Source organism: Notechis scutatus, chromosome 7 (assembly GCF_049901735.1).
Source record: "Notechis scutatus isolate UNSWTSFEM ecotype Mainland chromosome 7, rNotScu1.2, whole genome shotgun sequence".
Lineage (NCBI taxonomy): Eukaryota > Metazoa > Chordata > Lepidosauria > Squamata > Elapidae > Notechis > Notechis scutatus.
Window position 1 is genome coordinate 19,583,109 of NC_142015.1, and position 27,736 is coordinate 19,610,844.

The following is a 27,736-nucleotide window of genomic DNA, read 5'->3' on the forward strand; positions in this document are numbered from 1 at the left end:
ACGCGTTTTCTTTACTGCTGGATTCCCCCCACCTTAAACACCGATCGGGAGGGTCATCGCCCCTAGGGCCCTAGGCGCTGAGCTGACCAGCGAAGCCCTCCCTTCCGTCCCGAAGGTGTCCCGGCGGTTCAGCTTGCGGCCGCCATTTTGGCTCCGCATCGTGGTCGGGCGCCATTTTGAATTCTTTAGCTGCGGCGAATTGGAGCCCCAGGCCTTGGGTCAAAGCTTAGCTGCCCATTTCTTCCACCTGGCTGGCCCTTGTATTACTTGTTGGCCTCCCGCAGCCCGTTTTTCGGGCGAAGTTGCACCCCCCTCCGGTTTTATTTTTCTTGTCTGAGGCCTGCTGCCAGAGGCTCTTCTTCTACCATAGGCCTCAGGTGTTTATTTGACTAATTGGCCTGTACTGAGATATACGAAGTTCTCACTGTTACGGTTACTGTTTAAAAAAAAAAAAAAAAAAAAAATAATAATAATTATAATAATAACTTTTGTCTTGTACAATAATATTTTTCGTACATATATAAATATATACGGATAACCTGTATATACATTTGGTACAAAAGCATAATAAAGATAAAAATCAATCAAAAGGATAAGGAAGAATTATAATTAGAGTATCTATTTTTCTGTACATACTATATTTCTTAGATACCTTACTGTTATCTCTGTACACAACAAATTCCAAAAGGGGAGAGGGCCAGCTTCACCTTCACCCGGCCTCATCCAGGCCTGATCTGGGCGAGCCAACCGCCTTTGCTAGTAATTGTATCTATCATGGCAGGCGACAATCCTCTAAACGTCCTTCTTTGAAGGCTAAGGCAAAAGTCCCACTACTTGCGCAGGCAGGACAAGGAACCTAAGGGCTCTAGACAGGACAAGGAACCTTCCAAGGCCGCCCAACGTGACGCCTTAAGGCGCCACAAAGCGTTGGAAAAAGAGTTTGACCGGCGTTCAAGGGAGTCCCGCTCGAGCCGTCAATACCTCCTCCTCCAAACCCTTCTACCTCTGCTCAATCTCTCCCCTCAGACCCCTCTTCCCTACCTAGGCGCAGTTCGCTTCAGGGTCTTCCGACCCCGGACCTCCGACCAGACGGACCCCGAAGCCACCTTTACACCCACAGCCGCTGGTCTGCGCCACGATGAACCCTCTACCTCCGAGGTTCCACCTCACATCAGGGCTTGGATGGAATCAGCCATCCGCCAGGCATAGCAGAGGAACTACAACACATGACAAGATCAGGCTTCTCTCCGCGAGCCTCCGAGCACGACTCGATATCTATCAGATCCCTTCCACAACCGGTCCCCCAGTTGATCAGGTACTCTCTCAGAGGGACAGCCCTCCTCCGATTGGGGCCCAGGTGGAGGAGGAAGGGGACTTTGGGGATTTCAGGGAAGAGGAAGAGGATTCCCGGATGGGATCCTCCCGCTACAGTGAACCCCTCTTAGAGGCTGACATCATGGAGGGGAGATGTCGGAGGACGAGGACCCTTCTCCGACCAACCCTCCTTTGGGGGCTGTTTAAACCGCATATGTTCAAGTCCCTCCTCCTTAAGGCCAAGAATGTCTCTGGCCTTCTTTCCCAGTCCGCTGCAGAAACCCCCTGTCCCAGAGGGCCCGGAAGACTCCATTTTCACCCAACCAGTGGTGGAAGCTGAGGTCATCCCATCCCCTCCCATCTTCGTAGATCTGGTAGCGAAGCAACTTACCTCCTCAGGGACCCCTCCCACTCCCTCTAGCCAAGACAAGAGATTCTTTAATCTCGATTCGGCTCTGTCTAACCTCCTGAATATCCCGGAGGTCGATGACCCCATTGTGGGTCCTAGCCTCCTCCTCTACCCCTAGTGAGGCCCTAGAGGCCTTGAAACCTGAGGACAGGCGGGCGGAGCAGGCGCTACGCAGGGCTCACCTATCTGACGCCTGGGCCATTAAGTCAGCTACGGCCGCCTCATTTTTCACGAGGTCCTCTATCCGCTGGCTACGTCAGCTCAAGGACCACATCCCTGCTTCCAATCTCAGAGCTCACCAGGATATAGCGGTTAGTGGCTGCAGCCGAGTTCTCGGCTGACGCCACTTACCAGTCGGTAAAATTTTCTTCCAGGGCCATCACGTCGCATGTCACGGCTAGACGCATGCTATGGCTCAAACACTGGCAGGCGGACGTAAAGAATAAGGTCAAGCTGGCCACTGCCCCCATTACGGAGATAAACTGTTTGGCCCAGCTTTGGAACCACTGCTGGTCGAGGGCCGCAGTAGAGAAAGTATTTGCCCTCCCTTTTTCGAAGATCGGAGGCCAGGGGCTCTCAGCCCTTTCGGAGGAGCTTTCACGCCCCTTCTACCAACCCCCTTCCGCCCAGATACCCTAGACCCCCTTCCTTCCGATCCCAGGACCGCACGGACCGGGCGACAGATCCAGACGCGGTGGCGGCTACAAGAGACCCTTCCGGGATCGGGAGGAAGGCCCTACCGCAGAAGGTAGAGCCTCTTCCTCCCCCGTTGGCGGCCGCCTCAGCCACTTCGCCGCCCAATGGGACATATCCACTTCCGATGCATGGGTTAGGGACACAATCAGGTTTGGCCTCGCCCTGGAGTTCAGGTCCGCTCCCCTGATTGTTTCTTCCCTCCCCCTCCTCAAGGGATCCCTCCAAACGTGCACTAATGGATGCAGCCATCCATCATCTTCTTGACATCCAGGCCATTCAACCTGTCCCTCCGGATCAGAGAGGAAAGGGGTTTTACTCCCATCTCTTTGTGGTGCCCAAACACTCTGGGGGTTGGAGAGCCATCCTGGACTTGAAACGGCTCAACCGTCACCTTATCCAGCGTAGATTCAAAATGCACACTTTGCAATCAATTCTTTTAGGCACCAGGCGGGGAGACTGGTTATCTTCCATAGATCTTTCGGAGGCATACCTCCATATTCCAATCAGGCCTTCCCATTTCAAATTCCTCAGGTTCTGTCACAATAGCCTTCATTATCAATACGTGGCCCTTCCCTTTGGACTGGCCTCGGCCCCGGACCTTCACCAAGGTCCTGGCGGCTCTGGCGGCTCATCTCAGGAGCGTTCCTGTCCGCCTCCACTGCTACTTGGACGATATCCTTATTCTATCCCGTCCAAATCCCAGGCAGTCAGGGATACCAGGGTCACTCTCTCCACCTTACAGGCACACGGGTTCCTAGTCAATTGGCAAAAGAGCCAACTTACCCCTTCCACCCGAATCAACCACTTGGGCGCCATAATTGATTCGGTTTCTCAAAAGTTTTCCTCTCCCAGGAGAGGTTCCTTAGCATTCAGGCCCTGGTCAAACAGATCAGGCGTTCAAGGAGGGTGGCCTTACTGGACCTCTCTAAATTGTTGGGCAAAATGGTGTCATGCATCTCTATTATTCCCTGGGCCCGTCTACACAGCAGATCCCTCCAGTGGTTCCTGCTCCCATTCCAACGATCCGGAAGAAGCAACTCGAAGGCCAGAGTCAGGGTCCCTCCAAGGGTCCTCACGTCTCTTCTATGGTGGACCAATCCCGCCATCAACAGAGGCCACCTCTTGGCGGAACCTCAACGACTCACCGTCACTACGGACGCAAGCCTGTCCGGTTGGGGCGCTCATCTCGACTCGCTCTCGGCTCAGGGCAGATGGTCGCCGTCCGAGCAAAGGTGCAGCATCAATTGGCTAGAGCTTCACGCTGTCCATCTGGCCCTGCGCAGTTTTCCTCAGATCCGCAAACATCACGTCCTCGTTCTCACGGACAACGTCACGGCCAAGGCCCATATCAACAGGCAAGGCGGCACCCAGTCCATCCAGCTAATGAGGGAAGCCGGCGCCTTTGCCGCTGGGCAGAATCCAACCTCCTATCACTAAAGGCCGAACACATCTCCGGAGTAGACAATACTCAGGCGGACTGGCTGAGCAGGGCCACGGTGGACCAGGCAGAATGGCGTCTCCATCCATCCCTGTTCGAGGAGGCGTCCAGAATATTCGGCCTTCCGGTGGTGGATCTCTTCGCCTCCCGTCCAACACTCAGCTTCCACGGTTCTTCTCCCGGTATCCATCTCACGGTCGGAGAATCACAATGCTCTGCGCTGCCCATGGCCCCCAGGGCTCCTATATGCCTTCCCTCCGCTCCCGTTAGTTCCCAGAGTAATACAGAAACTTCTTCAGGAGAGGGCAGACCTTCTCCTGGTGGCTCCCTATTGGCCCAGGCGACCGTGGTTTGCGGATCTCCGCAATTTATCGGTAGCGCCCCATGGAGGATCCCCGGACAGGGTCTCCCTCTCTCAGGGGCCCCTTCTGCATCCGGAGCCTCAATGGCTCCAGTTAGCCGTCTGGAGGTTGAGCGGATCCGTCTGACTAGTGAGAATCTCTCGAGTCAAGTCATCGACACTATTTTGGCCGCTAGGCGACCTTCCACTACTACACAATTTACGATGCCACTTGGAAGGGGTTCTGCAAGTGGTGTAGCGGGTCTCAGATTGATCCCCTCTCTCCCTCAGTGGCTCAGATCCTAGATTTTCTTCAGGAAGGCCTCCGTAAAGGGCTCGCACCTAACACCCTGAGACGACAAGTTTCTGCCCTCTCAACCGTGGTCTCCTGTGATAACTACGGTTCCCTTTCTCATCACCCCCGAATTAGATCTTTCCTTAGGGCGCCACCAACCTGTGCCCTCCCACTGTTCACAGGTTCCCCACATGGGACCTCAACAAGGTCCTCGTTTCTCTCACACGTTCCCGTTCGAACCCTTGAGAGATTCATCCCTTCAGTTTCTCACCTTTAAGGTAGTTTTTCTAGTAGCTATTACTTCTGCTCGTCGAGTTTCGGAAATAGCAGCTTTGTCAGTTAGAGCGATCTATGTGTATTCCACGCTGATCGGGTGGTCCTTCGTCCTGACCCCACATTCCTACCCAAAGTTAACTCTCCCTTCCATAGGTCACAGGAACTGGTTCTACCAAATTTTTGCCCTAGGCCCTCCAGGGGCAGGGAGGTCCTCTGGCACACCCTAGATGTTAGAAGGGCCTTGCGTATATATATTAAGCGCACTCAACCCATGCGAAGGTCGGAATCCCTCTTCCTATCCTTTCAACCCAGGTCACTGGGGCTTAAGGTTTCTCCTTCCACCATCAGTCGCTGGATCAGGGCTACTATTGCGAGGTGCTACCTTTCCCATTCTCTGCCCGCTCCGGGTGGAATAACCGCCCATTCCACCAGAAGTGCAGCCACCTCGGCGGCCTGGGCCACGCAAGCCCCCATCGCTGACATTTGTCGGGCAGCCACCTGGACCTCTCCGTCCCGTTTATCAGACATTATAAAATAGATACGTACGCCTCAGCGGAGGCCTCTTTTGGCCGACGGGTCTTACAGAGGGTCATCAGTGATCCGGAGGGGCCTTCGGGCCAGACGGAGTCCCACCCGTGGGACAGCCCAGCTTTGGTATGTCCCAGTCTCTGGATGCTCCGAGCGGCTCGAGGGAGAATGGGCGTTGGTTCTTACCTGATACGCCCCTTCTCGGCGAGCCGCGAGCATCCAGCCCCACCCTAATTTCTCCGTCTGGTGGGGAATCTTGCTTCAGCCAAGGAGCCAATAGTAGATTAGATAGAATTAATAACCTTTCTTCTCGTTATCGCAAAAAACTGGGGAGACGCTGCGCGATACCACGTGAGGGGGCGGAGCGTTTCCTCATCTAAAGCTCAGCCTGCAAGAAGAGGACTCAGAAGCACATCCCAGTCTCTGGATGCTCCTCGCGGCTCGCCGAGAAGGGGCGTATCAGGTAAGAACCAACGCCCATTTTGGACTGAGGCAAGGAAGTAGAATTATTCCTTGAGCTTGAATTATTGCACAGTAATGGTTAAAATATACGGAGAGTCACTGAGCAATTTTGGGTCAGCCATTCTCTCTCAACTTCGCCAACTTTAAAAGGTGGTTGCTTTGGTTGTTATTGCTTTGGTTGTTATTCACTCCCTTGGAGGAGTCTATGGAAGAAAAGCGAAATTTAATACTAACTAATAAGATGATGAACATCATGATGCTTGAAGGAAGAAAAAAACCAACAATTTTGGCTATACTTTCTCTTTAAATAATTAGTTTTAGCTGCAGTCAGAGATGAAACTCTAGAGAAGCATCTGGGTACAGGTTTTTTTTTTTTCCCCCAACACCAACTTTCTATAGAGCAGCCTTAAATTTAAGGTTGGCTATTTGAGAGCTCCCACATCCTTCTAAAGTATCTAAAAACGAATAGTAACCATGTTCTGACTCTTACAACACTTAAAGTTCAGAATAGAGAGAGGAAAAGGAAGCATTGCAGCCGTCAGAAATGAGGTGGGAAGTTAGAGATCAAAGATTCCCAGGCTTGTGAGAAACATTACGTCAACAAACGGCAGTTGCCTTCCATGACCTCGAAGAAAATAGCAATAGGAGTAGACTTATATACCTCTTCACAGTGCTTTACAGCTCTCCCTAGCCATTTATAGAGTCAGCATATTGCCCTCAACAATCTGGGTCCTCATTTTACCGACCTCGGAAGGATGGAAGGTTGAGTCAACCTTGAGCTGGTCAGGATTGAACTCCTGGCTATGGGCAGAGTCAGCGTGCGATGCTGCATCCTTACCACTGTGCAACCATGGATGGATGGATGGATGGATGGATGGATGGAAAGAAGGAAGGAAGGAAGGGGAAGGGAAAAAGGAAGAGCAAATAGCACTTAGACTTACATACCACCACACTGCTTTAAAGCCCCCTCTAAGCATTTTACAGAGTCAGCCTTTTGCCCCAACAATCTGGGTCCTCATTTTGCTGACCTCGGAAGAACAGAAGTCTGAGTCAACCTTGAGCCAGTGAGATTCGAACTGCCAAATTGCTGGCAGCCGGCAGTCAGCAGAAGTAGCCTGCAGTACTGCATTCTAACCCCTGCGCCACCATGGCCATGGTGACCAAATACCAGTGGGGAAGAGGAGAAATCTAGAATGAAAACCCCAGAAATGAATATATACATGCCTGAATATAGGTACACACTTGTAAGTCCTGCCTTTGCCATGGAAACCAGCTGGGTGACTTTGGGCTAATCGCCAAGAGTTGAGAGTTCTAGTACTGCCTTCACCACGAAAGGTGGCTGGGTGACTTTGGGCCAGTCATTCTTTCCCACCCCAATCCACCTCACAGGATTGTTTGTTGTGGGGAAACTAGGAGTAGGAAGGTGTGATGGATGTGTTCACTGCCTTGAGTTATTTATAAAAAAGAATAAAGGCGGGATACAAGTAAACAAAAATAAATGTAGTTCCTATTGTCTGAAGAAAAAAGCCAAGAGTCTGGAAAGCCATTGTAACCATATGTAGAATGTTTGAAATGGGTTAGCAAAGAACAAAACTTGAAATTTGATAACTGAGCAGAATTTAATGTGCTCAAAAACAGGAAAAAAATGTGTATTTGGAGGAAAATTTCAAGGAACTATGAGCAAATTCATTACACGAATAAATGGAGCGATCTGGCTGTACGCTAGGAGATTTAAACCCTTCCTCATTTACTAGATTATTTCCCTGACAGGTAGGTTTAACAAGGAGTCACGTCTGTCCACCTTTATCAGGTCAAAGAGGGAGAACACAGGCTGAATGTAGCTGGTGAGACAGAATTAGCTCCCATCCAGGTGTGTTTATGTCTGTAAGGTAGCATCCACCTGCCTGAGATGGAAAGTAGTAAGGTACTTTCTGGGATCCATCCTACCTTTCCATGATTGTCATTTCTATTTTCTTTGGAAAGGTAGTTTACTCCCCTTAGAATTTCCATTCTTGAGCAGTTACAGGAAGAAGCAGGTTGTTAGCTCAAGCAGGGCTGGTGCCCTGAGAACAAAAGGAAGAAAACGCCTCTCTTTTGCTTCGCGAGATGCCTTAGAAAGGTTCACAGAGGGGATTCTATTCACCTTGGAGCTCTTGCTGCCAAGAATGTAACACAGGTGTGGCCCAGTCGAGACAACCTGTTTTGGCCGGATCGACTCTCAGGTGCTAGAGAGGTGTTGGGTTGGGCCAGCGAGAAAAAAGTGTTCCTGAAACTCCTCAGTGAGTGTGCAAGCAATACTCAGGTATCCCTGCAGTTTCTGGGAATGAGTGTGCAGGTTCTCCAGCTGTGTATTCAGAGTTTCTGTGTGCTAGAACAGCATTTCCCAACCCACAGGAAGGTAATTGTCACCCGACATATTTTTTATTTATGTATTTATTTTGCCTCCCGCCTATTATTATTATTATTATTATTATTATTATTATTATTATTATTATTATTATTATTATTTTTACAAACAGCTCAATGTGGCAAACATTTCCACCACATCTCCCTTCCCTCCTCCTATTTTCCTCACCACCACCACAACAACCCTGTGAGGTGGATCAGGCTCATCAAGGTCACAGAAGCTGGAAAAGATTTGACAAAAGGATTAAGAATTAAGGAATTTCTCGGTTTTTGATTCTTGGTTAAGCTGTTTGGATTGCAGTCTTTTTTTTTTTCTTTTTTCAGACTGAGAGAGATTGGGGAAGAAACTAGAGTCTCCAGTTCGAATTCTGATACCTGACCTGAATGCAACATGGCTAGCTGTTGTTCTCACCCTGTGCTTTTCGTTTTCAGATACAGTGCTACAGAGCTCTGCTTTTTTTTTTTTTGATGGGAGAACTTTTTGATGGGTTTAGATCTGAAATGCGTAATGGTTTTCCTGCATGAGTATCAATTGCTATTCCAGCAGCTTTTCTTTTTAAGTCTTCCAGTAATCCATGGGCTTTTATTTGGTCCTGCATTTTCATAGCATGTCAATAAGAAGAAGCCGTTGCGCAGTAAAAATTCTGTTTCTCTATAGTCTGTATTGGAATCAAATATTGAGATAACCTTTGCCATATGTATTTTTGCTGAGAGAATGGCTTGGTAGGTCTTGTCATTGAGACGGTTGCTGGCAAGCAGTGAAAACTCTGGGTGGCAGGGCAGGTGGATGGTGTGAGAAGCAGCAGGTGTGCTGCTGCTTCCCTTGAAGAGGAATTAGGAGGGAGGGGTTCTGCTTCCCTTGAGCACTCAAATAAATGTGCAAAAGGATCACATGTTATTCTGTGGGGTGGAGAGAAAGAAACGATGTTGTGTCTATCCATCTGCCTGCCTGCCTGCCTTGCTTTTTACCACCACAAATGTGACTGGTGAGGTGGTTTGCAGTGTGATGCAGAGCAATTTAAATGCAAGTCGATTAATCCCAGGAGCTTAAAGCAAAAAAAAAATTTTTTAATGAGGGAGCAAAATCTAACAGAGCAAAAGCTAATTAGAAGTAAGAGATTGAGGGTAAGGAGGAAAGTAAGAGAGAATAAAATAAAGCATTGAACCTATTGAATCATACTTGGGCTTTTTTTTTTCTTGCTTTGTGAGCCTCAACAATCAGGGCACCTAAATGCTGGACTACATTGGCCTTTTCCAGCATGATGTCCTCCTAGGCCATCGTTTGCACCTGGTGCCTCTACTTGCTGTGACTGATGGAACTTGTGGTACCTTCTGGATACTTTGGATTTCCTTAAGGATGGAAAGGATTGCCTTGTTAGTGCCATCTAGCAAAGCTTTGTAGGCAGGGCCAGTCTAACCCACTGGAAGAAAACATTTGTAGCTAAAGGTCAAACTTGTTTTCAGATTAACTGAGTTGGAAGGGACCTTGTAGGTCACCTAGTCCAACCCCCTGCCCATGCAGGAGAACCTACAACATTTCTGACAGATGGCAGTCCAATCTCTTCTTGGAAGCTTCCAGTGATGAAGCTCCCACAACTTCCGAGGGCAGGCTGTTCCATTGGCTGATTGTTCTCACTGTCAGAAAATCTCTCCTTATTTCCAGGTTGTATCTCTCCTTGTTCAGTTTCCATCCATCCAAAACTGCGCTGTCATCGGTGCTTTCTGAGCTTGGTTGTTTTCTTGCAGACTTTTCATTACCCTGCTAGATAACCTCATCAGTGCTAGCATGACGGAGATACCTAACTGGGTAATGAAACCTCTGCAAGAAAACAGCCAAGCTCAGTGAATTGTCTTGGGCAACAAATTCTGAGGAATCGACTCAGAAGCTGGAGAAAAGAACTGAATAAGATGAGGTTGCTTTGAACTGAGGCCTTGTTCTATGACTAGTCTGAAGAAACATTCAGGTATCAGTTGGAACTGGTGTCACGTCAAGCAGAAACGCATCTTGCAATGTGTGTCAGGGGAGAAGACCCTGCTGAATACATTTGGATGAGAGAACATCCACGGTGTCAACTCATAAAATATTTCTATTTTTTTTTTAAGAGTTGCCAACAGAAAGGGATGGGGGGAAAGGGGTTTGAAAGAGCAGTGTGGTAGCTCGGAAATAGAAAGTGCATTCCATAAATAGTTTTTCAAAGATAGTAACTAGGTGACTGAAGTTTCTGCTGTGCACAATTCTAGCTGGAGAGCATGATTGAAGACTCTGGGCTATGGAGGTGTCTCATTGGAGAATATGAATTATGATACACCCAGGGGGTGGGGGGAAAACCAGGGTCAAGGGTGACAATGAATGATGTGTTTCAGAGTCAGCTATACCCAGGCAGTGCCAACATGTTAACTCCCAATAAATCCTTTTGAAGTTTTGGAAGTTTGGCTCGAGACTCATGTTTTAATTGGGGTAACTGCCGGAATCCTGACATAGGGATTGAGACTTTGGATGTACTAAGATGCAGCCTGATCATCTCTGTCTGTCTTCCTCTAGGACATGAACGGCCTTGAGGAAGGGGTGGAGTTCCTCCCCACCATGAACACCAAGAAGCTTGAGAAGCGTGGTCCAAAGCGTTGGATAGTGGTAGTCATCGTGGTATCCATCTGCCTGGTCCTTTCCCTGTTGGTTGGGCTGCTGGTTTGGCACTTCAAATGTAAGTTGTGTTAAGGTTCAGCTTGCACTCCAAACTAAAAATAGGTTATGAATTATAATACATTAAAAGGAAGAACAACTAATACATTACTTAATAACCTGTGACGGATTCAACCAGCTTTACATCGAAATAAATCCATGCCCTCTGAGATCCGTGGGTTGAATCACCTGTAAAATAGAACTGCTGAGTTTCTAATCCTGGTGAATATATTTAGTTTGCCCAGTAATGGGCTAGATTTGGCAGGTGTCTTCCAGATGAGGTTCAGCTGTAATACTCAAAAAGCAACAAGGAGAAAGGATGGAGGGGTGACATTTTCCAAATAATTGAATGGGTATCTGTTTGTTCTAGACATTCTTGGTTTGTAGCAGAAAGTGCCCTAGTGTTGTGGCCTGTTGGCCCCCGTCCCCTCCAGCAGCTGAATCAGAGGAGGAGGAGGAGGAGGTGGCATGGGAGTGAGGGTCAGAAACAAGGCAACCTGAGAGCTCCGAGGGGGAAGACGGAATGGAGCTATCAGAGAGAGAGAGAGAGAGAGAGAGAGAGAGAGAGAGAGAGAGAGAGAGAGAGAGAGAGAGAGAGAGAGAGAGAGAGAGAGGAGAGAGAGAGAGGCGGGCCTTGGCCATCCATCAGCCCTCAGATGGAGAGTCAAGCAGCCCCCAGGTCTGGAGGGGGCTGATGAGGAAGAGGAGAAACAGCTGGGTCCAGTGCTTGATGGGTGGAACTGCAGAAGGCAGAGGAGAGGAGAGCAGTGGAAATCTATGGGCCAGTCTTTGGGATGGAAGAGCCACCTCTGCTAGTGAAGCCCCAGCCTAGCTCTGGGGATAAAAGGCAGCGGGGTGGAGATGAACAGATGTGGCAGGCAACTATTCATCTTCCGGCTGGCCAGACTTGTTAGCCTGTGGTGAGAGAGAAACTTTTGGCCGGTGCTGCTGGCACTCCTAATAAAGGAATCTTTGAGTTCACTTCAGAGGGTTCGTTGTGTTTGGGGAGCTGGGTCAGAACACCTGTCCAATATTTTTTGCTGATTCTGACCTCCGTCCATTATTTTCTTAGACAGGGCTGTCCTTGTGCAGAAGCCCTACAACGGCCACATGAGACTGACAGGCTTACAGTTCATTGATGCCTATGAGAATTCCAGCTCTCCTGAATTTGCTGCACTGGCAAAGAATGTAAAGAACACGGTAAGAATTGAAAGCTGCATAAGCAACGGCAGCAACGGATTGTCTGCCTTGGATATCATGGGATAGATTAAAGCAGCTTCTCGTCCCCCTGTTGATTCCAGCCATATTGCAGTTATAATTCCCAGAATTCCCTAGCTGCAAGGAATTCTGGGAGTTAAAGTCCCAGCATATTTAAGGAAGGCTGAACTCAGCAATTTGTCCTGCATGGAAGGGTCTTCTGCTAATGTCTATCCAGTATTACAGGTAGTTCTTGCTTACCATCCATAATTGCGTCCTAAAACTCCATCGCTAAGTGGCATGGTTGTAAGGCACAACATCATGTCACTGCCAACCCAGGAAGGCAGTTTCAGCAGTCCCAGTTGTTGCCATTAAGTGAATATTGCATGGTTGCAGCATCTAAGGTCAACGTGATTTCCATTTGCGACTTCCTGCTGGCTGCCCCATTGCCTTTAGTTGTTGGAAGACGGACATTGTCACAAATGGTGATTATGTGATGGCAGGACACTGCAATGTTGTGATTGCAAGCCAGTTTACTGAGGACCTGAAACACGAGTGTGGAGATGCTGCAACGGTCACAACTATGAGGATCTCTCACAAGTCCTGCTTGTACAACGCCATCGTAACTTCAAATGGTCACTGAACAACTTCTTGGACGACTGGTATTGGAATAGTTCTCTAGAGTCTTGAGCAGAGAAAAGCTTTGCTAATGATCTTCTTGTCCAGCATTGTAGCAACCTCTGTTTTCAAATGTTTTCAAATGTTTGTTTAGTTCTGCTTTGATTCTGCATTTTAAGTCTCAGACTTCCTTGATCTTCAGGCACTGCAACAGATGGTAAACCATTATAGTAACCTGATAGGGTTCGTACATGACACAAAACATATAATGTGGTTTATTGGATTTGGGCTTAGCATGCTGACATGGATCCAGCCATCCCAATTTATAAGCCACTTTAGCATTCTGAATGACTGTAGCCCAATCCCAGAGTTTGTTTAGCAAATCCTAGCTACCACAAAGACTGTTAACAAAAGGATTGAAGATCTTGTAATAAAGCAAAGAAGGTAGAACTCCAACAGACGAATAAGTAAGGTGACAAATAATAGTACAGGATGTGAGAAAAATGAGCACCACTGGAATAGGCTGATTTTTAAGCTGAATTAAATAGAAATGTATATACTGGCATATACACATCATATACTTGTTCTCAATGCAGCCATTTTTTAAATCTTTAGCTCTTAAACATCTATGCAAAGAATTTGGATGTTGGCCCATTCCACAAAGAGTCGGTGATACTAGCATTCAGGTACGTAACTCTTGAAACTTCAGAGCAGTTTGGTTTAATGGTTATGACATCTATCTAGAAACTAGGAAACCATGAGTTCTAGTCCCTATTTAGGCATGAAAGGAGGCTGGGTACTTTGGGCCAATCACCAGGAGACTGGGAGTTCTAGTCCCACCTTAAGCATGAAAGATGGCTGAGTGAATTTGGGCCAATCATCAGGAGACTGAGTTCTAGTTTTGCCTTAGGCATGACAGCCCTAACTGGGTGAATTTGGGCCATTCACTAGGAGACTGTGAGTTCTAGTCCTGTCTTAGCCATGAAATCCAACTGGGTGACTTTGGACCAATCAATCCAACCCATCTAGGAGGGTTGTCATTGTGGGGAAAATAGGAAGAAGGCATATTAGATATGTTTTGTTGATCTTAAAGTTGCCAAGTTTGAAAAATACTTTTTTTAGACATTGAAGCCATTGATCATAGTAGAATTTTCTAATGCAGACATCTTGTTTTTTGCAACCCTAATTATTTAGGCTGGGTTCTAACCTATCTCTCTTTTTTCCCTTCCCACACAGTGAGGGCAGTGTGATTGCTTACTTCATGTCCACGTTCAGTGTTCCTAAACACAAGTTGGATGCTCTTGATAACGCCATAGCAAATTTCCGTGGTTTAAATCTAGCTGGGTCAGGAAAACTGCGGAAGCAAGAATTTCAAGTGGAGTCTCTCACTGCTTTTCGTAAGTCTCTCTTTCTTTTTGTTCTCCTCTTCCCACATGAAATTCCCTCATCTGCCTAGCTCGGTGGAGTATTTACACTAGTCACCAGGGAAGGTTGAACTTTGGGATGTGTCAAAGCAAAGAAAAGGTTTTAAAAGACAACATTACTAGAAAATCTAGCAGAATCAATCTGATACTCACAAATGAAGGTGAATATATGTATCCCAGAATAAGGTTGCAGGATCCAATCTGGGTTGGTCACTGGGACAAGAAGTTGTATCTTCTGAGTTGTGCTGGAGCCCATCCTGAGGGAACTTATCTCTACCAGAATGTGGTATCTAATCTAATACTCCCACTTCTAATGTCTCAGCAATCTGGAGAATTGAAACTCAACTATTTTTTAAAAAATTATGCATAAGTATAGTTGGACCTGAGTCAGTGGTGGGATTCAGCCACTTCACACCACTTCAGGAGAATCGGTTGTTAACTTTCTGAGCAGTTTGGTGAACTGGTTGTTGGAAGAAATCATTAGGGCAGAGAAGCAGTTGTTAAATTATTTGAATCCCACCCCTGACCTGAGTGGATGAGGAATGGTCAGAAAATGGTGAAAGAGGTAAATGGTAAAATCTCTTTCATGGTAAAAGAGATTTCTAAGAATCAGTCTGGGGGGCCAACACTATCATGAGGAAGGGAAAGGATTGGGGATTTGGCAATTGGTACCCCGAAGCAAGGGATCAGGGTCATAAGAAGAAATATATATATATAAATTTGTCTTCAGACTTCAAGACATTTTTGACTAGCTCATTTATTAGACTGACGTCATCTATTAAAGACATCAATGTCTGTTAATGGAAAGCAACCTCGGATGATTTTTTTCTAGGAAAGTCCCACAATCCGGATATTGATCGCATTTAGCCCAATCTAAAGTATCCATTTCTATGAAAAGATTTGGCTGGATTCCTCCCAAAACAATTTTTGTGTGGGTGATTTCTTTTCTATGAATTCAGGTCATCTGCGATTGTCCTATGTTGAAGGTATAAAGTTAAACTCCTCGTTATAAAAGTTTTGTCTTTTTAATTTGTAGCTTCTGATGAGGATATCGTTAAAGCAACCCGAGACAGTAAGTAAAATTTGGTTTTTTTGTTTTGTGGTTGTTTTTAATTGCAGTCATAATAAATTATGGGATCTTTGAATAATTGGAGATTGTGTGGGAGTAGAATGGAATATTGCTATCTGGAGGAAAAAAAACATATTGAAGCTGCAATCCTGTCATCTCTTATGTGGGATAAAGGCTCTTGAACTCAGTTGAACATAGAACAACAGAGTTGGCAGGGATGTAGAGGTCATCTAGTCCAACCCCTGCTCCAGTAGGAGACTCTATACCATTTCAAACAAATGGCTGTCCAATCTCTTGAAAGCCTCCAGTGATGGGGCACCCATAACTTCTGGAGGCCCTGATTGATTGTTTTCACCGTTAGGAAATTTCTCCTTAGTTGTAGGTTACTTTTCTCCTTGGTTAATTTCCATCTTAGGCTTACTTAGAATAACTTTATTGTCACTTTAAACGTACAATAATCAGCATACATTAAAAATGAAATTTCGTTGCGTACAGCTCTCTGCTAAATAGACAAACATTCCAAAAGTTATCACAAGATGCGAACAAAAGCATTGTGACTAGAACTAAAACAGATGGAAAAAGGACTGAGATGGAAGAATTACTTAAAATATTTCCTTGAATCTGGACACATTAGAAGCGCTGATAAAGGAGAATATTTGTAGATCAGGGTTGAATTGAGGGCCTCTTGGTGCTCTCTGATCGTGCTTGTCTCAGGACACAGATATTTCTGCTCTCTGCTCTTCCATGAAGAGCGCAATGTTAGTACTGTATCTCAGGAAGGTTTTTTTCCTTTTTTCTTTCATTTTGTGGCCTGGTTCTTAGCAAACAAAATATATATCTCCATGCTGTCAACAGTTTAGAAGAATGTGTACGCCCTTCCCTTTGTGAGATCTCTGCTGCTAAAACTGTTGTCAAGATTTAACAGTCATATTCATTATACATTCATTATACATTGTCATCTCTCCAAGGAATATATAGCTTTTCACCCAACCAGCCAAGGAACATGAAATTTTGTCTAGGCAGGCCTTAAAAAATCACTTCGAGTACATATTCCTTGCTTTGTTTATTTGTTATAACCATTCAGTAATTGCAATACTTGGTATGGTGTACAAATTCATTAAAAGTCATCATTGAAAAGCTGTTTGGCTGTATTAAAAAAATTCAAAATAGATAATGACGCAATTAACAAGGTAAAGTGTTATGATAACAGTAAGGTGATAAATAGAAAATGGTAACAAAGAGGATGATCAAAGAAAATTAGAAGTTCTACAACCATGTGACGCTGGTTATTATTGGTTGTTGTTGTTTTTAAAGAGTGGTAAACTAAAACACTCTTAACTTGGAAGCACAATTTATTCAAAATGTGTTGGAGACGTGGTGGCACAGTGGTTAGAATTCAGTATTGCCGGTTAACTCTGCCCATAGCCAGGAAGTTCTCTCCTAAGTGGCTCAAGGTTGATTCAGGTGGGTAAAATGAGGACCCAGATTGTTGGGGGCAATATGCTACTCTGTAAACCGCTTAGAGAGGGCTGCAAAGCACTATAAAGCGGTATATAGGTCTAAGTGCTATTGCTATTTTCCTTCTTCCCTCCCTCCCTCCCCCCTTCCTTCCTTCCCAGTGTTTAGAATTCAATATTACAGACTAACTCTGCCCACAGCAGCAGTTCGAGTCTCACCAACTCAAGGTTGACTGATCCTTCCGAGGTCGGTAAAATGAGGACCCAGATTATTGGGAGCAATATGCTACTCTGTAAACTGCTTAGAGAGGGCTGTGAAGTGGTATATAAGTCTAAATGCTATTGCCATTTTCCTTCTTCCCTCCCTCCCTCCCTCCCTTCCTTCCCAGTGTTTAGAATTCAGTATTGCTGACTCAACCATTTAGAGAGGGCTGTAAAGCAGTATATAAGTCTAAGTGCTATTGCTAAGTGCTGTCGTCCATCTCTTACATCTTTGGGATCCTTCCAGTGTTAATTTGCCCGTCTGAATTCCTTTACTGAATGAGAGATGCCTTCTTGCTATCCTCTTGGAGAACTTTCTCTTCTGGTGTTGTTTCTCTCACCTGACTAGACAGCTGCAAATATGCGTTGCACGCCAAAGAAGGGAAGGTGACCAGCTTTACCACGCCAGGATTCCCAAACAGCCATTACCCACCCAACATGCGCTGCTTCTGGGCGCTGAGAGCGGATGCCAACATGGTCATTAGCCTAACCTTCACTACGTTTGAAATCGAGCCATGCCACCTAGGAGAGGACTTTGTCAAGGTGTACAACTCATTGAGCCCAGTGGAAGAACGCTCGTTGATGAAGTAAGTCCATTGGCTGCTCTCATGGGAAGAAATATAGATGGGCTGCTGGGGGCATCATTGGCAGGAGCCTGAGGTAGACTTCAGTTTTTGTGCCTTCTTCTGGGTTGCACTGTTACTGATACCTACTCTGATAGGGAAGGAGATTGCCAAATATGCATTGCTTAGTCACTAATCGTCCTTCCTTCTCTTTCTCCCCCAACTTCCTCCTTCACCTTCTTCCTTCCCTTCCTTCCTTCCTTCCTTCCTTCCTTCCTTCCTTCCTTCCTTCCTTCCTTCCTTCCTTCCTTCCTTCCTTCTTCCTTCCTTCCTTCCTTCCTTCCTTCCTTCCTTCCTTCCTTCCTTCCTTCCTTCCTCCTTCCTCCCCCCTCCCTCCCTCCCTCCTCCTTTCCTTCCTTCCTTCCTTCCTCCTTCCTTCCTTCCTTCCTTCCTTCCTTCCTTCCTTCCTTCCTCCCTTCCTTCCTTCCTTCCTTCCTTCCTTCCTTCCTTCCTTCCTTCCTTCCTTCCTTCCTTCCTTCCTTCCTTCCTTCCTTCCTTCCTTCCTTCCTTCCTTCCTTCCTTCCTTCCTTCCTTCCTTTCCTTCCTTCCTTCCTCCCTCCCTCCCTCCCTTCCTTTTCCTTCTTTCCTTCCTAGGCTGTGCGGGAGCTTTGACATTTCATACAACCTGACATTCATCTCCTCTCAAAACGTCCTCCTAGTTATGTTAAGTACAGATGCAAGAGGAAGATTTCCTGGGTTCGAAGCAGAATTTTTCCAGATGCCAAAGATGACATGTAAGAACATCATTCTTTCTATTTTGGGGTGATACTAGGAGATCATGGGTTGGCAGGATGTGGGCCTGACAACAAATTCAGTACTGTTGCTCCTTTTCTTGACAGTTTTCTCCTTAAGAAAGAGGGAAGGAGACCTGAGAAAGATATGAGCCAGAAGCCCAAGAAAAAAAAGATGAATCTTAGCAGCCATTAACACACTATTAAGCCATTCATGCAGAAAAATAGTCTGCTTCTAATTAAGTAAAGGATCCAGTCTAGTAGAAGATAAAGATGAGTGGAAAATGAATAAGCGAGAGAGGGAGAAAATCTCGAGGATAATAAGGCACTAGGGGCACAGTTATTTTTCCCTCACTCAGGAGATGTTGTGATAAATTACACCTTCCCCTTCCCCCCCACACTTCCGGATACTCTTATAACACATCCTAATGAGAACTGGGCTGAAATTGGATGGGGTTAAGCTGATGGACAGGTGTTGTACAGGTAACCATAATTGGTCTCCTGGGTTATAGCCATGCTTTTGAACCAGGCCCTTAGCAATTGACGTCATCTTATTAATGGCCGTTCTGCACAAATGCCTTTCTTCCAGCCACCAATAAGGTTCATAATAATTCTGTTTTCTCTCTCCACACCTGTTCCTCCCCTCCTGCCGCCCCGATTGCAGCTTGCGGTGGAGTTTTGAAGGGCGTATCAGGGAACTTTACCACGCCGTATTATCCAGCCTTCTATCCTCCAAATCTGGACTGCATATGGAATATAGAGGTAAGGATTTCAGAGTACTGATTCTCTTTTACTTTTGGAGCCTTGCAGCATAGACTAAGGGAGAGCATTTGTAACCTGCAGATCCGGCTAACTGTCAAGGTGTTAAATAAGAGTTGAAAGGCCTTTTCTGGGATGTATTCTTAAGTGTCTGAAAACAAAGCAAAAAAAAAAAAAATCATGTCAACTCAACAATGGAGAGTGTGGCGGAGATCCAAACCTTTCTTTCTTTTTTATCACTACTATTTTAATAAGTGCATTTCTAGCCCTCAAACTTGGAGTGGTGCAGTGGCCTAGAGGTAGAGCTCTTGCCTCATGATCAGGGGGCTGTGAGTTCGATCTTAGGTAAGGGTAAATAATTCTCTCCCTTATAATGAGTAATTATCTGCTGCGAACTCTGCATTGGTGACAGGAAGGGCATGTGGCCAGTAAACGCTCTGCTCCTTTCAGTTGCCCTGACTACTCCAATGTAAGGGATTATGGCAGTGATGGCGAACCTTTTTGTTGTGGTGTGCCAAGAGTGTGCGCGCCGGCACCCACAATTCCATGCGCCCCCCTGTGCATGCACACGCAACCCCCGCCCCCTTTCCTGCACCGTGCATACGTGCGCCTCCCAGCTGATTTTCGGCTTGTTTTAGGCCTTTTTCGCCCTCCTGGAGGCTCAAAGGAAGCCTCTGCACCCTCGGGAGGCCGAAAAACAGGCCTTTTGGAAATACAGGAAGTGCCCGTTTTCAGCCTCCAGAGGGCGTCTGGAGCCCAGGGGAGGCTGTTTTCGCCCTCCCGAGGGCTTTAGGGAATCCTCTGGAGCCTCGGAAGGCTGAAAATGGGCCCGTTTCGGCACTTCCGGTATTTCCGAAAGGCCCGTTTTTCGGCCTCCCAAGGCTGCAGAGGCTTCCCTCGAGCCTCCAGGAGGGCGAAAAAGGCCTCAAACAGGCCCAAAATCAGCTGGGAGGCGTGTGCATGCTCCATGCAGGTAAGTTTGGCTGAGGCTCGCGTGCCCGTACAAATGGCTCTGCGAGCCACCTGTGGCACTCGTGCCGTGGGTTCGCCATCATGAGATTATGGGGTCATTAAAAGACACACACACACACACACACAAATTCTAGCCCTCAACTTGATTTTACATGGCTTTTTTAAAAAGAATCCATGATAATAAAGCAAGGGAATCATTGGCAGGGTCCACTCATGATGCACTACTAAACCATAATATGGTTTGTTGGGTTTAGGTTTCATATGCTGTATGAACTGATCTCAACTGGCTTAGTCAACAAACATGGCCAAACTAAACCATGATTTAATGCCGCAGGTAACCCCAACTGAGTTGCGCGTATGTGGATTCACATTCAACATTTTTATTTGTTTACTGCATCTATGCCGCACTCTTCCTTTTGAAATTAATGTAGTTCAGATGATGGTATCTCCTAATTTGTTATCCAGTGTACCTTGAACCAATGTAGGTTTAGAATGACCAGGTCATAGTCATCCAAGGAGCTCTTAGTTGACCATCTTGTCCAGACCCTAAACTATTGTCCTATATTGGCTCTGTAGCATAATGGTTCCAGGAATTGAGTCTTCCTCTTCTCACACGGAAACATCAATGGGCTCAAGTTCTATTTTCAGATTTCACGTAGACACATGGATGTCCTTTATGACAAATAGAGTGATCCAGGGTGATCTAGATCAGGGGTGTCAAACTCAAGGCTTAAGTGCTTAACTCTGGCCCACAGGGCCGGCCTGGAAGTAGTAAAGGACTGGCCCATGGTATCTCTGGCAGCCAAAACGGAATGCACTCAGGTCCTCCCAAGCCCCATATTGGCCGACAAAGTGCTGCAGGAGGCCATCCAGGCCAAAAACGGTGCATAGGGGGGAATGCACACAGCCCCACCATACCCCATTTTGGCCAGCAGAGGTTGCTGCAGTAGGTGCCAGTCCTGTCTCCCCCCCCGCCCCCCAACTGGCCTAAAGAGGAGAACTACAATACTGATCCGGCCCTCGAAAAATCCAGTTTGACACCCCTGATCAAGATTACTAGAATTCTTCTTATGTTCAGTTCGGCAACAGGGTTATTTAAAACATTCCTAGTTGCCCAATGCCATGCATTTATCTTCCTTGGATTAAAAATTGTTCATGGTGACATTTCTACTCCAGGAATCAAAATGCAGGATAACCTCAGGACCATGCTTCCATGGAAAAAAGCAGCAATGTTGATATAAATACACAAAGCAGGTTTGTTAAAGCAATAGTCTTCCCTCTATGGATGTATGAGTGTGAGACTTGGACACTGAGAATGGCTGATTGAAGAAGTAGTGACGTCTTTGAACTGTGGTGCTATTGTAAAGGGTTGCATATACCATGGACAGCCAGAGCAACCAACAGAGAGATGCTGAGTTTTATAAAACTAGACACATCACTAGAAGCCAAAAATCACAAGACTACGTCTGATTTACTTTGGCTATGTCATGTGTGCAAATGCACTGGAGAAGTCAATGAGGCTAGGAACGGTTAGTGGAGCAAGAAGAAGGGGCAAGCCAAGAACACACTGGCTTGATCCCATCAAATCTGATACAATGATGAACACCCAACTAAAGTTGTGATTGACGGGGTAGCATGGAGTCAGTAAGAGTTGGACACAACTGAATGGTTAAATCAACAACAACAGTTGCCGAAGACTTTTTAGAAAATGTTGGAAAAGACATCTAGCTTGGGAGTGGTACCAGTGTTTATTTCCTCTCATCTCTGCCCACCCCTGCCAACTTTAAATCTCATTTTCAGGTGCCTGAGGACAAAAATGTTAAGATACGCTTCAATGAATTCTACCTTGAGGATCCTGGTGATGCCTCCAACTCCTGCCCCAAAGACTATGTGGAAATCAACGGTGTCAAGTAAGAGCCGTTATTCATTTATAAACCTGTATTGCCGGTTCCTGTGTATCTGTTGCGACTGGGCAAGAAGGAAACTTGTCTTAGTCACTGGATGTCTTTAAGACCCTTCCTTGCCATCTTTTAGGATATAAATATCATAAATGAAAGGTCCTTGATTGATTAAAAAAACAAAAACAAATATTTCTCTAGTACTGTCAGATGATCTGATTAGCTTTCCATATTGAAAGGAAAGAATGAGAAGACCTTGTCATTTTATTGCATGTGTTTTGTGTGTATGTGTGTGTGTGTGTGTGAGAGAGAGAGAGAGAGAGAAAGAGAGCTAGAGAGAGAAAGAGACAGAGAGAAAGAGAGAGAGCTAGAGAGAGAAAGAGAAAGAGCGCTAGAGAGAGAGAGAGAGAGAGAGCTAGAGAAGGAGAGAGCTAGAGAGAGAAAGAAAGAGACACAGAGAAAGAGAGAGTTAGAGAAAGAGAGAGAGAGAAAGAGAGAGAGAGAGAAAGAGAGCTAGAGAGAGAAAGAGAAAGAGAGAAAGAGAAAGAGAGAGCTAGAAAGAGAAAGAGCGCTAGAGAGAGAGAGAAAGAGCTAGAGAAAGAGAGAGAGACACAGAGAGAGACAGAGAGAGAGAGCTAGAGAGAGAAAGAAAGAGACAGAGAGAAAGAGAGAGCTAGAGAAAGAGAAAGAGAGAGAGAGCTAGAGAGAGAGAGAAAGAGAGAGAGAGAGAGATCTTATGTATTCATTGATGCATCACATCATGAATGAATGAATGAATGAATGAATGGCCGGCCTCCAGTTGATTTTTTTTTCTTCTTGTGGTCCTTTAGATATTGTCAGCCCAGCAAGGGATTTGTGGTAATGAGTAAAACCAACAGAATTACAGTTCGTTTCCACTCAGATAATTCACATGTGGACAATGGCTTCTCGGCTGAGTATTTGTCCTTTGACTCCAATGACCGTAAGTGGAGATGTCAAATGTGAGATTAATCGGGGAGGGAGATGATAGGACGAGTCACCTTCTCAGTCAGGAAGGGTTGAAACTTTGGAGCTTTTCGATAGAGAAGTCCTCTATGGGAGGACTTGATATGTAGTATCCTATAGAGCAGCGGTTTCTAACCATTTTGGGACCATGGACCAGCAGTGGTGGTGGGGTGAGGTGGGGATGGGATCAAAGGTGGTATTCAGCTGGTTTGGACTGGTTCTGGAGAACCGATAGTGGAAATTTTGTGTAGTTTGGAGAACCGGCAAATCCCACCTCTGACTGGCCCCGCCAACCCCATCTATTCTCTGCCTCCCAAGTCCCAGCTGATTGGGTGGGTCTTCTTTGGTTGCCCTGCATAGGAGAACAGAGCTGGAAAGCAGGTTAGTGGGTGGGGAGGGAATGGAGATTTTGCCGTATTCCTTCCCCTGCCACACCCACCAAGCCATGGTAGTAAACCCACAGAACTGGTAGTAAAAATTTTTTGAATCCCACCACTGGACTCGGGATGGTTGCCTAATCCCATGCATACACAAATAAAACTTCACCATGCTCACCCACCACATGTGTAGCCTGGTTCCCAAGGGGCTGCTGACCTATATCGGTCCGTGGCCCAGGGGTTGGGGACCCCTGCTATAGAGAATGTGGGGAACGGTATTAGAAGAACATTGAGGCTTCCAGTGATAAGTACATTGAGATTTGGAATGACAGTAAGTAAACTGAATTTTAGAATTTTCTGTCTTTTCCCTCTTCTCATATTTAGGCACTCGCTGCCCAACAACTAATTCAAAGTTCAGTGGCGAGGTTTATTATTTGCATAAGATCTCAGTTTCATCCCTGTCCAACTTCTGTCACAGAGACCGTAGGGACTTTTTTCCAAGTTTTAGTAGACGGATGAAATAGACAAGTAACCCATCAGTTATGAATCGGCTCTTGTCACTTCAGCATGATTTGTAGCACCAGGTTCTACATCAGATAAACACTGGATTTATTCCATAATGAAACAGCATCTAGAATCCTTCCGAGGATCTGGAATCGCTCTGAGAAGAAGGAGAGATTGACAATCAAGAACATTAAATTTCTAGATGAACAATCCCCAAACTTGTGCTGAAATGACCAATACTATCAAATAATATACTGACACATTCCTTAATTATTCCTTTGGGGTATGCCCTCTGAAGACATACAGTAGATTAAATTATGTCCATGCTTGTCCTGATATCAGGGTTTTATTCCATGTAGAATAATTTCTGGAGATTAAGAGAGTTTTTTCAAGGGTAAAGGTTCCCCTCGCACATATGTGTTAGTTGTTTCTGACTCTAAGGGGCGGTGCTCATCTCCATTACAAAGCCAAAGAGCCACCGCTGTCCGAAGACATCTCCATGGTCATGTGGCTGGCATGACTGAACTCTGAAGGCTCATGGAACGTTGTGACTTTCCCACCAAAGGGGTCCCTATTTTTCCACTTGCATTTTTACATGCTTTTGAACTGCTTGGTTGGCAGAAGCTGGGACAAGTAACGGGAGCTCACTCCGTTAGGCGGTGCTAGGGATTCGAACCGCTGAACTGCCAACCTTTTTGATTGACTTAAGACTTTCAGGACTAAACGCTATGGCAAAATAAGACTTTCCCCAGAGCAGAATTGCAAATATACCATCCAGAATGGCAACGGAAGACGTTGATGCTTTCACCTATGTAGAATATCGATCTATTTATATGTTTTCTCTCCCTGTCCTCTTTGTTGACTTGTAGCTTGCCCAGGGAAATTCACCTGCAAAAGTGGCCGCTGCATCAAAAAAGAACTGCGCTGTGATGGGTGGTTTGACTGTCCAGATGCCAGTGATGAGAGAAATTGCAGTAAGTTCTCCTTTTTAGCTCTGTTTGGTGGTATGGATGATGTTCTTAAGGCTTGTTTACATTTTTTTCAGTGGGCTGCACCGCCCACAAGTATCCAAAGCTCTGTTGATGGCCTTTCCATATAACTGCACTGTTTGTGGTCTTCTTCTTCAGATTGCACTAAGAATCAATTCCGATGCCATAATAATTGGTGCAAGCCAAAATACTGGCTTTGTGATACGGTGGATGACTGCGGGGACAACAGTGACGAACTGCAGTGCGGTGAGTTGTTTTTATGAGATGGAGAACTCTAGTGCAGGGAGAACCGAGTTCACTCTTTGGACCACTCTTAGTATGAACTAGGAGTTCAAAACTCTTAGTTGTCCAGATGGGGTTTCTTAACTGAACCGTCATTAGAAGTTTTGCACAGTTTTGTATTAAAACATGAACTGGATTTACACAGTTTAAGAAGCTCAAAGCTGGTAAGGGTTGAGGGAAGATGGAAGGGCCTTGAGGGATGGAAGAGCCATTATCATGGCAATGGTATCGCTCCAAGGATAACTGGGCCCCCATGAAAGTGTAAAAATTAGACTTTAAACTTATTTCTCATCTTGGGTGAGTTCCTCCTCATCTTTCAAGCTCAGCTAATGTCTTATCTTGACCTTATCTGAGAAATAAGCTATAAAACAAATTATTTTATTTTATATTTTATTTCTTATTTGTTTATTAAAGTTTTATGTTTTAATTAGTTGTGTTTTATCATTTTTAAAAAATATTTTATGCGTCTTTTAAGTTTTTGATTGAGAACTGCCAGAGTTGGCTGAAAAAATGGATGACTATATAAACGTTTTCAACGGTCAATAATATGGTCAGATAAAAGAAGACTGAGTCCAGGGCAGAAAGATAACCTAAAAAAAAAACATTTCAGACAAGACCCTTCCAAGTTGTCACAAAAAGAAGAGGTGGGAGCGATGATGTGCATTCAGACTTGCCAGCTCAGTGCTACAGCTTTATAGTAATAAAACTGACCGACATGACATTGGATTCCTAGTCTGACCTAACTCAAAAGGTTGACAACAAACTCTGTTTTCTGTTATTATGATGGTCTGGACCCCAATTTTACGCGTGAGGGCCTTTTGATGGAATCTTGCAAAAGTCAGTTCCAGTGTTGAAGCAAAGCTAGCAAGACAGAGAGTGGCGGGTGGGAATGGCTTCTTCTCTAGCGGTGAAAACTTGCAATTTCTCTTCTCCTTCTCAGAATGTCCTCCTGACAGCTTCAAGTGCAGTGACGGAAATTGCATCCCAATGCAGCAGAAATGCGACGGGAAAGCAGACTGCAAAGATGGCAGTGACGAGGGAGAGTGTCGCTCCGGTAAAAGCTCTGGAGTGGTGATAAATGCTGGCCAAGGGGCAGGTGGGGAAGCTGTGGAAATTGTGGTTTGTAAGCAGGGAAGATTTGGGTATGTCTAGTTTGATGAAGCTGGAATTGGGTATGTCTAGCTTGATGAAAAGAAGGACTTAGGGTGACATGAGAGCAGTGTTCCGATATCTCAGGGGCTGCCCCAAAGAAGAGGAAGTCAAGCTATTCTCCAAAGTACCAGAGGGCAGGACAAGAAGCAATGGGTGGAAGGAGACAAGCAACCTAGAACTAAGGAGAAATTGCCTGACAGTGAGAACAATTAACCCGTGGAACAACTTGCCTCCAGAAGTTATGGGTGCTCCATCACTGGAAGTTTTTAAGAAGAGATTGGATAACCATTTGTCTGAAATGGTGTGTGGTGTATGTGTGTATGTGTGTGCACCTGACAAATATACTTTATGTGTGTTTGGTGTGTGTGTATGTGTGTGTGGTGTGTATATGTGTGTGGTGTGTGTGTGTCTTTGTGTGCGTGTGGTGTGTATATGTATGTGGTGTGTGTGTGTCTTTGTGTGTGATGTGTGTGTGTGTGTGTGTGGTGTGTGTGTGTGTGTGTGCCACCTGACAAATATGCTCGTGTGTCTATATATGTGTGTGTTCTGCAGGGTATTGTGTAATTTTTATTTAAAAATTACTCTCATGGAGGTAGACATCCTTTTCCACAAGAGAGAGAAGGCATTCCCCAAAAATGGTGTGTTTTACAGGTAGTCCTTGACTTACAACATTTTGTTTAAGTGACCGTTCAAAGTTACAACGGCACTGACAAAAGGGACTTATGACCGCAGACACAGGATCAAAATTCAGATGCTTGGCAACTGACTCACATTTATGACGCGTCCTGGGGTCACGTGGTCCCCTTTTACTATCTCCCCTTCTGACAAGCCAAGTCAAGTGGGAAGCCAGATCCACTTAAGAACTGTGTTACTCACTTAACAATGGCTGTGATTCACTCAATTGTGGTTGAAATTCGAAGATTATCTAGGCTTCCCAGAAAGGAAGCATCCAGGTTATCCATGGTGTTGCAATGCTGTGGGAAAGATTCAAATAGTTCCAGACTCCATTTTGTGTTCCTAGCCTGGAGAGGGACACCTGCCATCTTCCTTGACTAAACACGGTTGCCCCCACAATCATCTGGGGTCCTCTTCTTCTGACCTTACATTTTTCTCTCTCTCTCTCTCTGCTTTACTCAAAGCGGCCACCGTTTCCTGTCAAGCATATACCTACAAATGCCGCAACAATATGTGTGTGGACAAGAGGAACCCGGAATGTGATGGAACGGCAGACTGCAGCGACAATTCAGATGAAGAGAATTGCAGTGAGTTCTGATTATTCCGAGAAAGTGGTAATCTGAGAAGTGAATAAATTCACAAACGTAGCAATCTTGGACCATTAAGCTAGCTTGCATGAAAGGGTTGGAAACTTTGATGATGATGATCACTATTACTATTATTGTTTGCACTTGGTGGTTTTTGAGTTGAGTAAGTAGGGCAACCAATTGGGTCTAGTTGGCCACGTTTGTTCTTTCTCTCCTACCTGGAGAGCACAGAGTAGGTGCTGTGAATATTATAACATTATTCTCGATCTGTTTTCGGAGCAGTTTGATGGGCAGGATGGTCCTCCTTAGCCAGAGGCACTTATTCCTCCGTTA

The 27,736-nt window shown here is 45.7% G+C and overlaps 1 protein-coding gene across 3 annotated transcripts in view; it reads left to right on the top strand.

Moving 5' to 3' along the window:
* ST14 (ST14 transmembrane serine protease matriptase) overlaps positions 1–27,736 on the top strand; it is a 55,039-nt gene that overhangs the window by 18,562 nt on the left and 8,741 nt on the right. For 2 of the 3 annotated variants that reach the window (XM_026678607.2, XM_087970085.1), the window contains exons 2-15: positions 10,707–10,866; positions 11,917–12,044; positions 13,275–13,345; positions 13,896–14,056; positions 15,120–15,155; positions 17,220–17,457; positions 18,088–18,227; positions 18,889–18,986; positions 21,756–21,865; positions 22,684–22,814; positions 24,588–24,692; positions 24,846–24,953; positions 25,930–26,043; positions 27,281–27,403. In XM_026678607.2, the coding sequence (XP_026534392.1) occupies positions 10,707–10,866; positions 11,917–12,044; positions 13,275–13,345; positions 13,896–14,056; positions 15,120–15,155; positions 17,220–17,457; positions 18,088–18,227; positions 18,889–18,986; positions 21,756–21,865; positions 22,684–22,814; positions 24,588–24,692; positions 24,846–24,953; positions 25,930–26,043; positions 27,281–27,403 (1,723 nt within the window). Of the gene's footprint in view, positions 1–10,706; positions 10,867–11,916; positions 12,045–13,274; positions 13,346–13,895; positions 14,057–15,119; positions 15,156–17,219; positions 17,458–18,087; positions 18,228–18,888; positions 18,987–21,755; positions 21,866–22,683; positions 22,815–24,587; positions 24,693–24,845; positions 24,954–25,929; positions 26,086–27,280; positions 27,404–27,736 lie in introns of all 3 variants that reach the window. The other variant, XM_087970084.1, reaches the window with a different exon arrangement.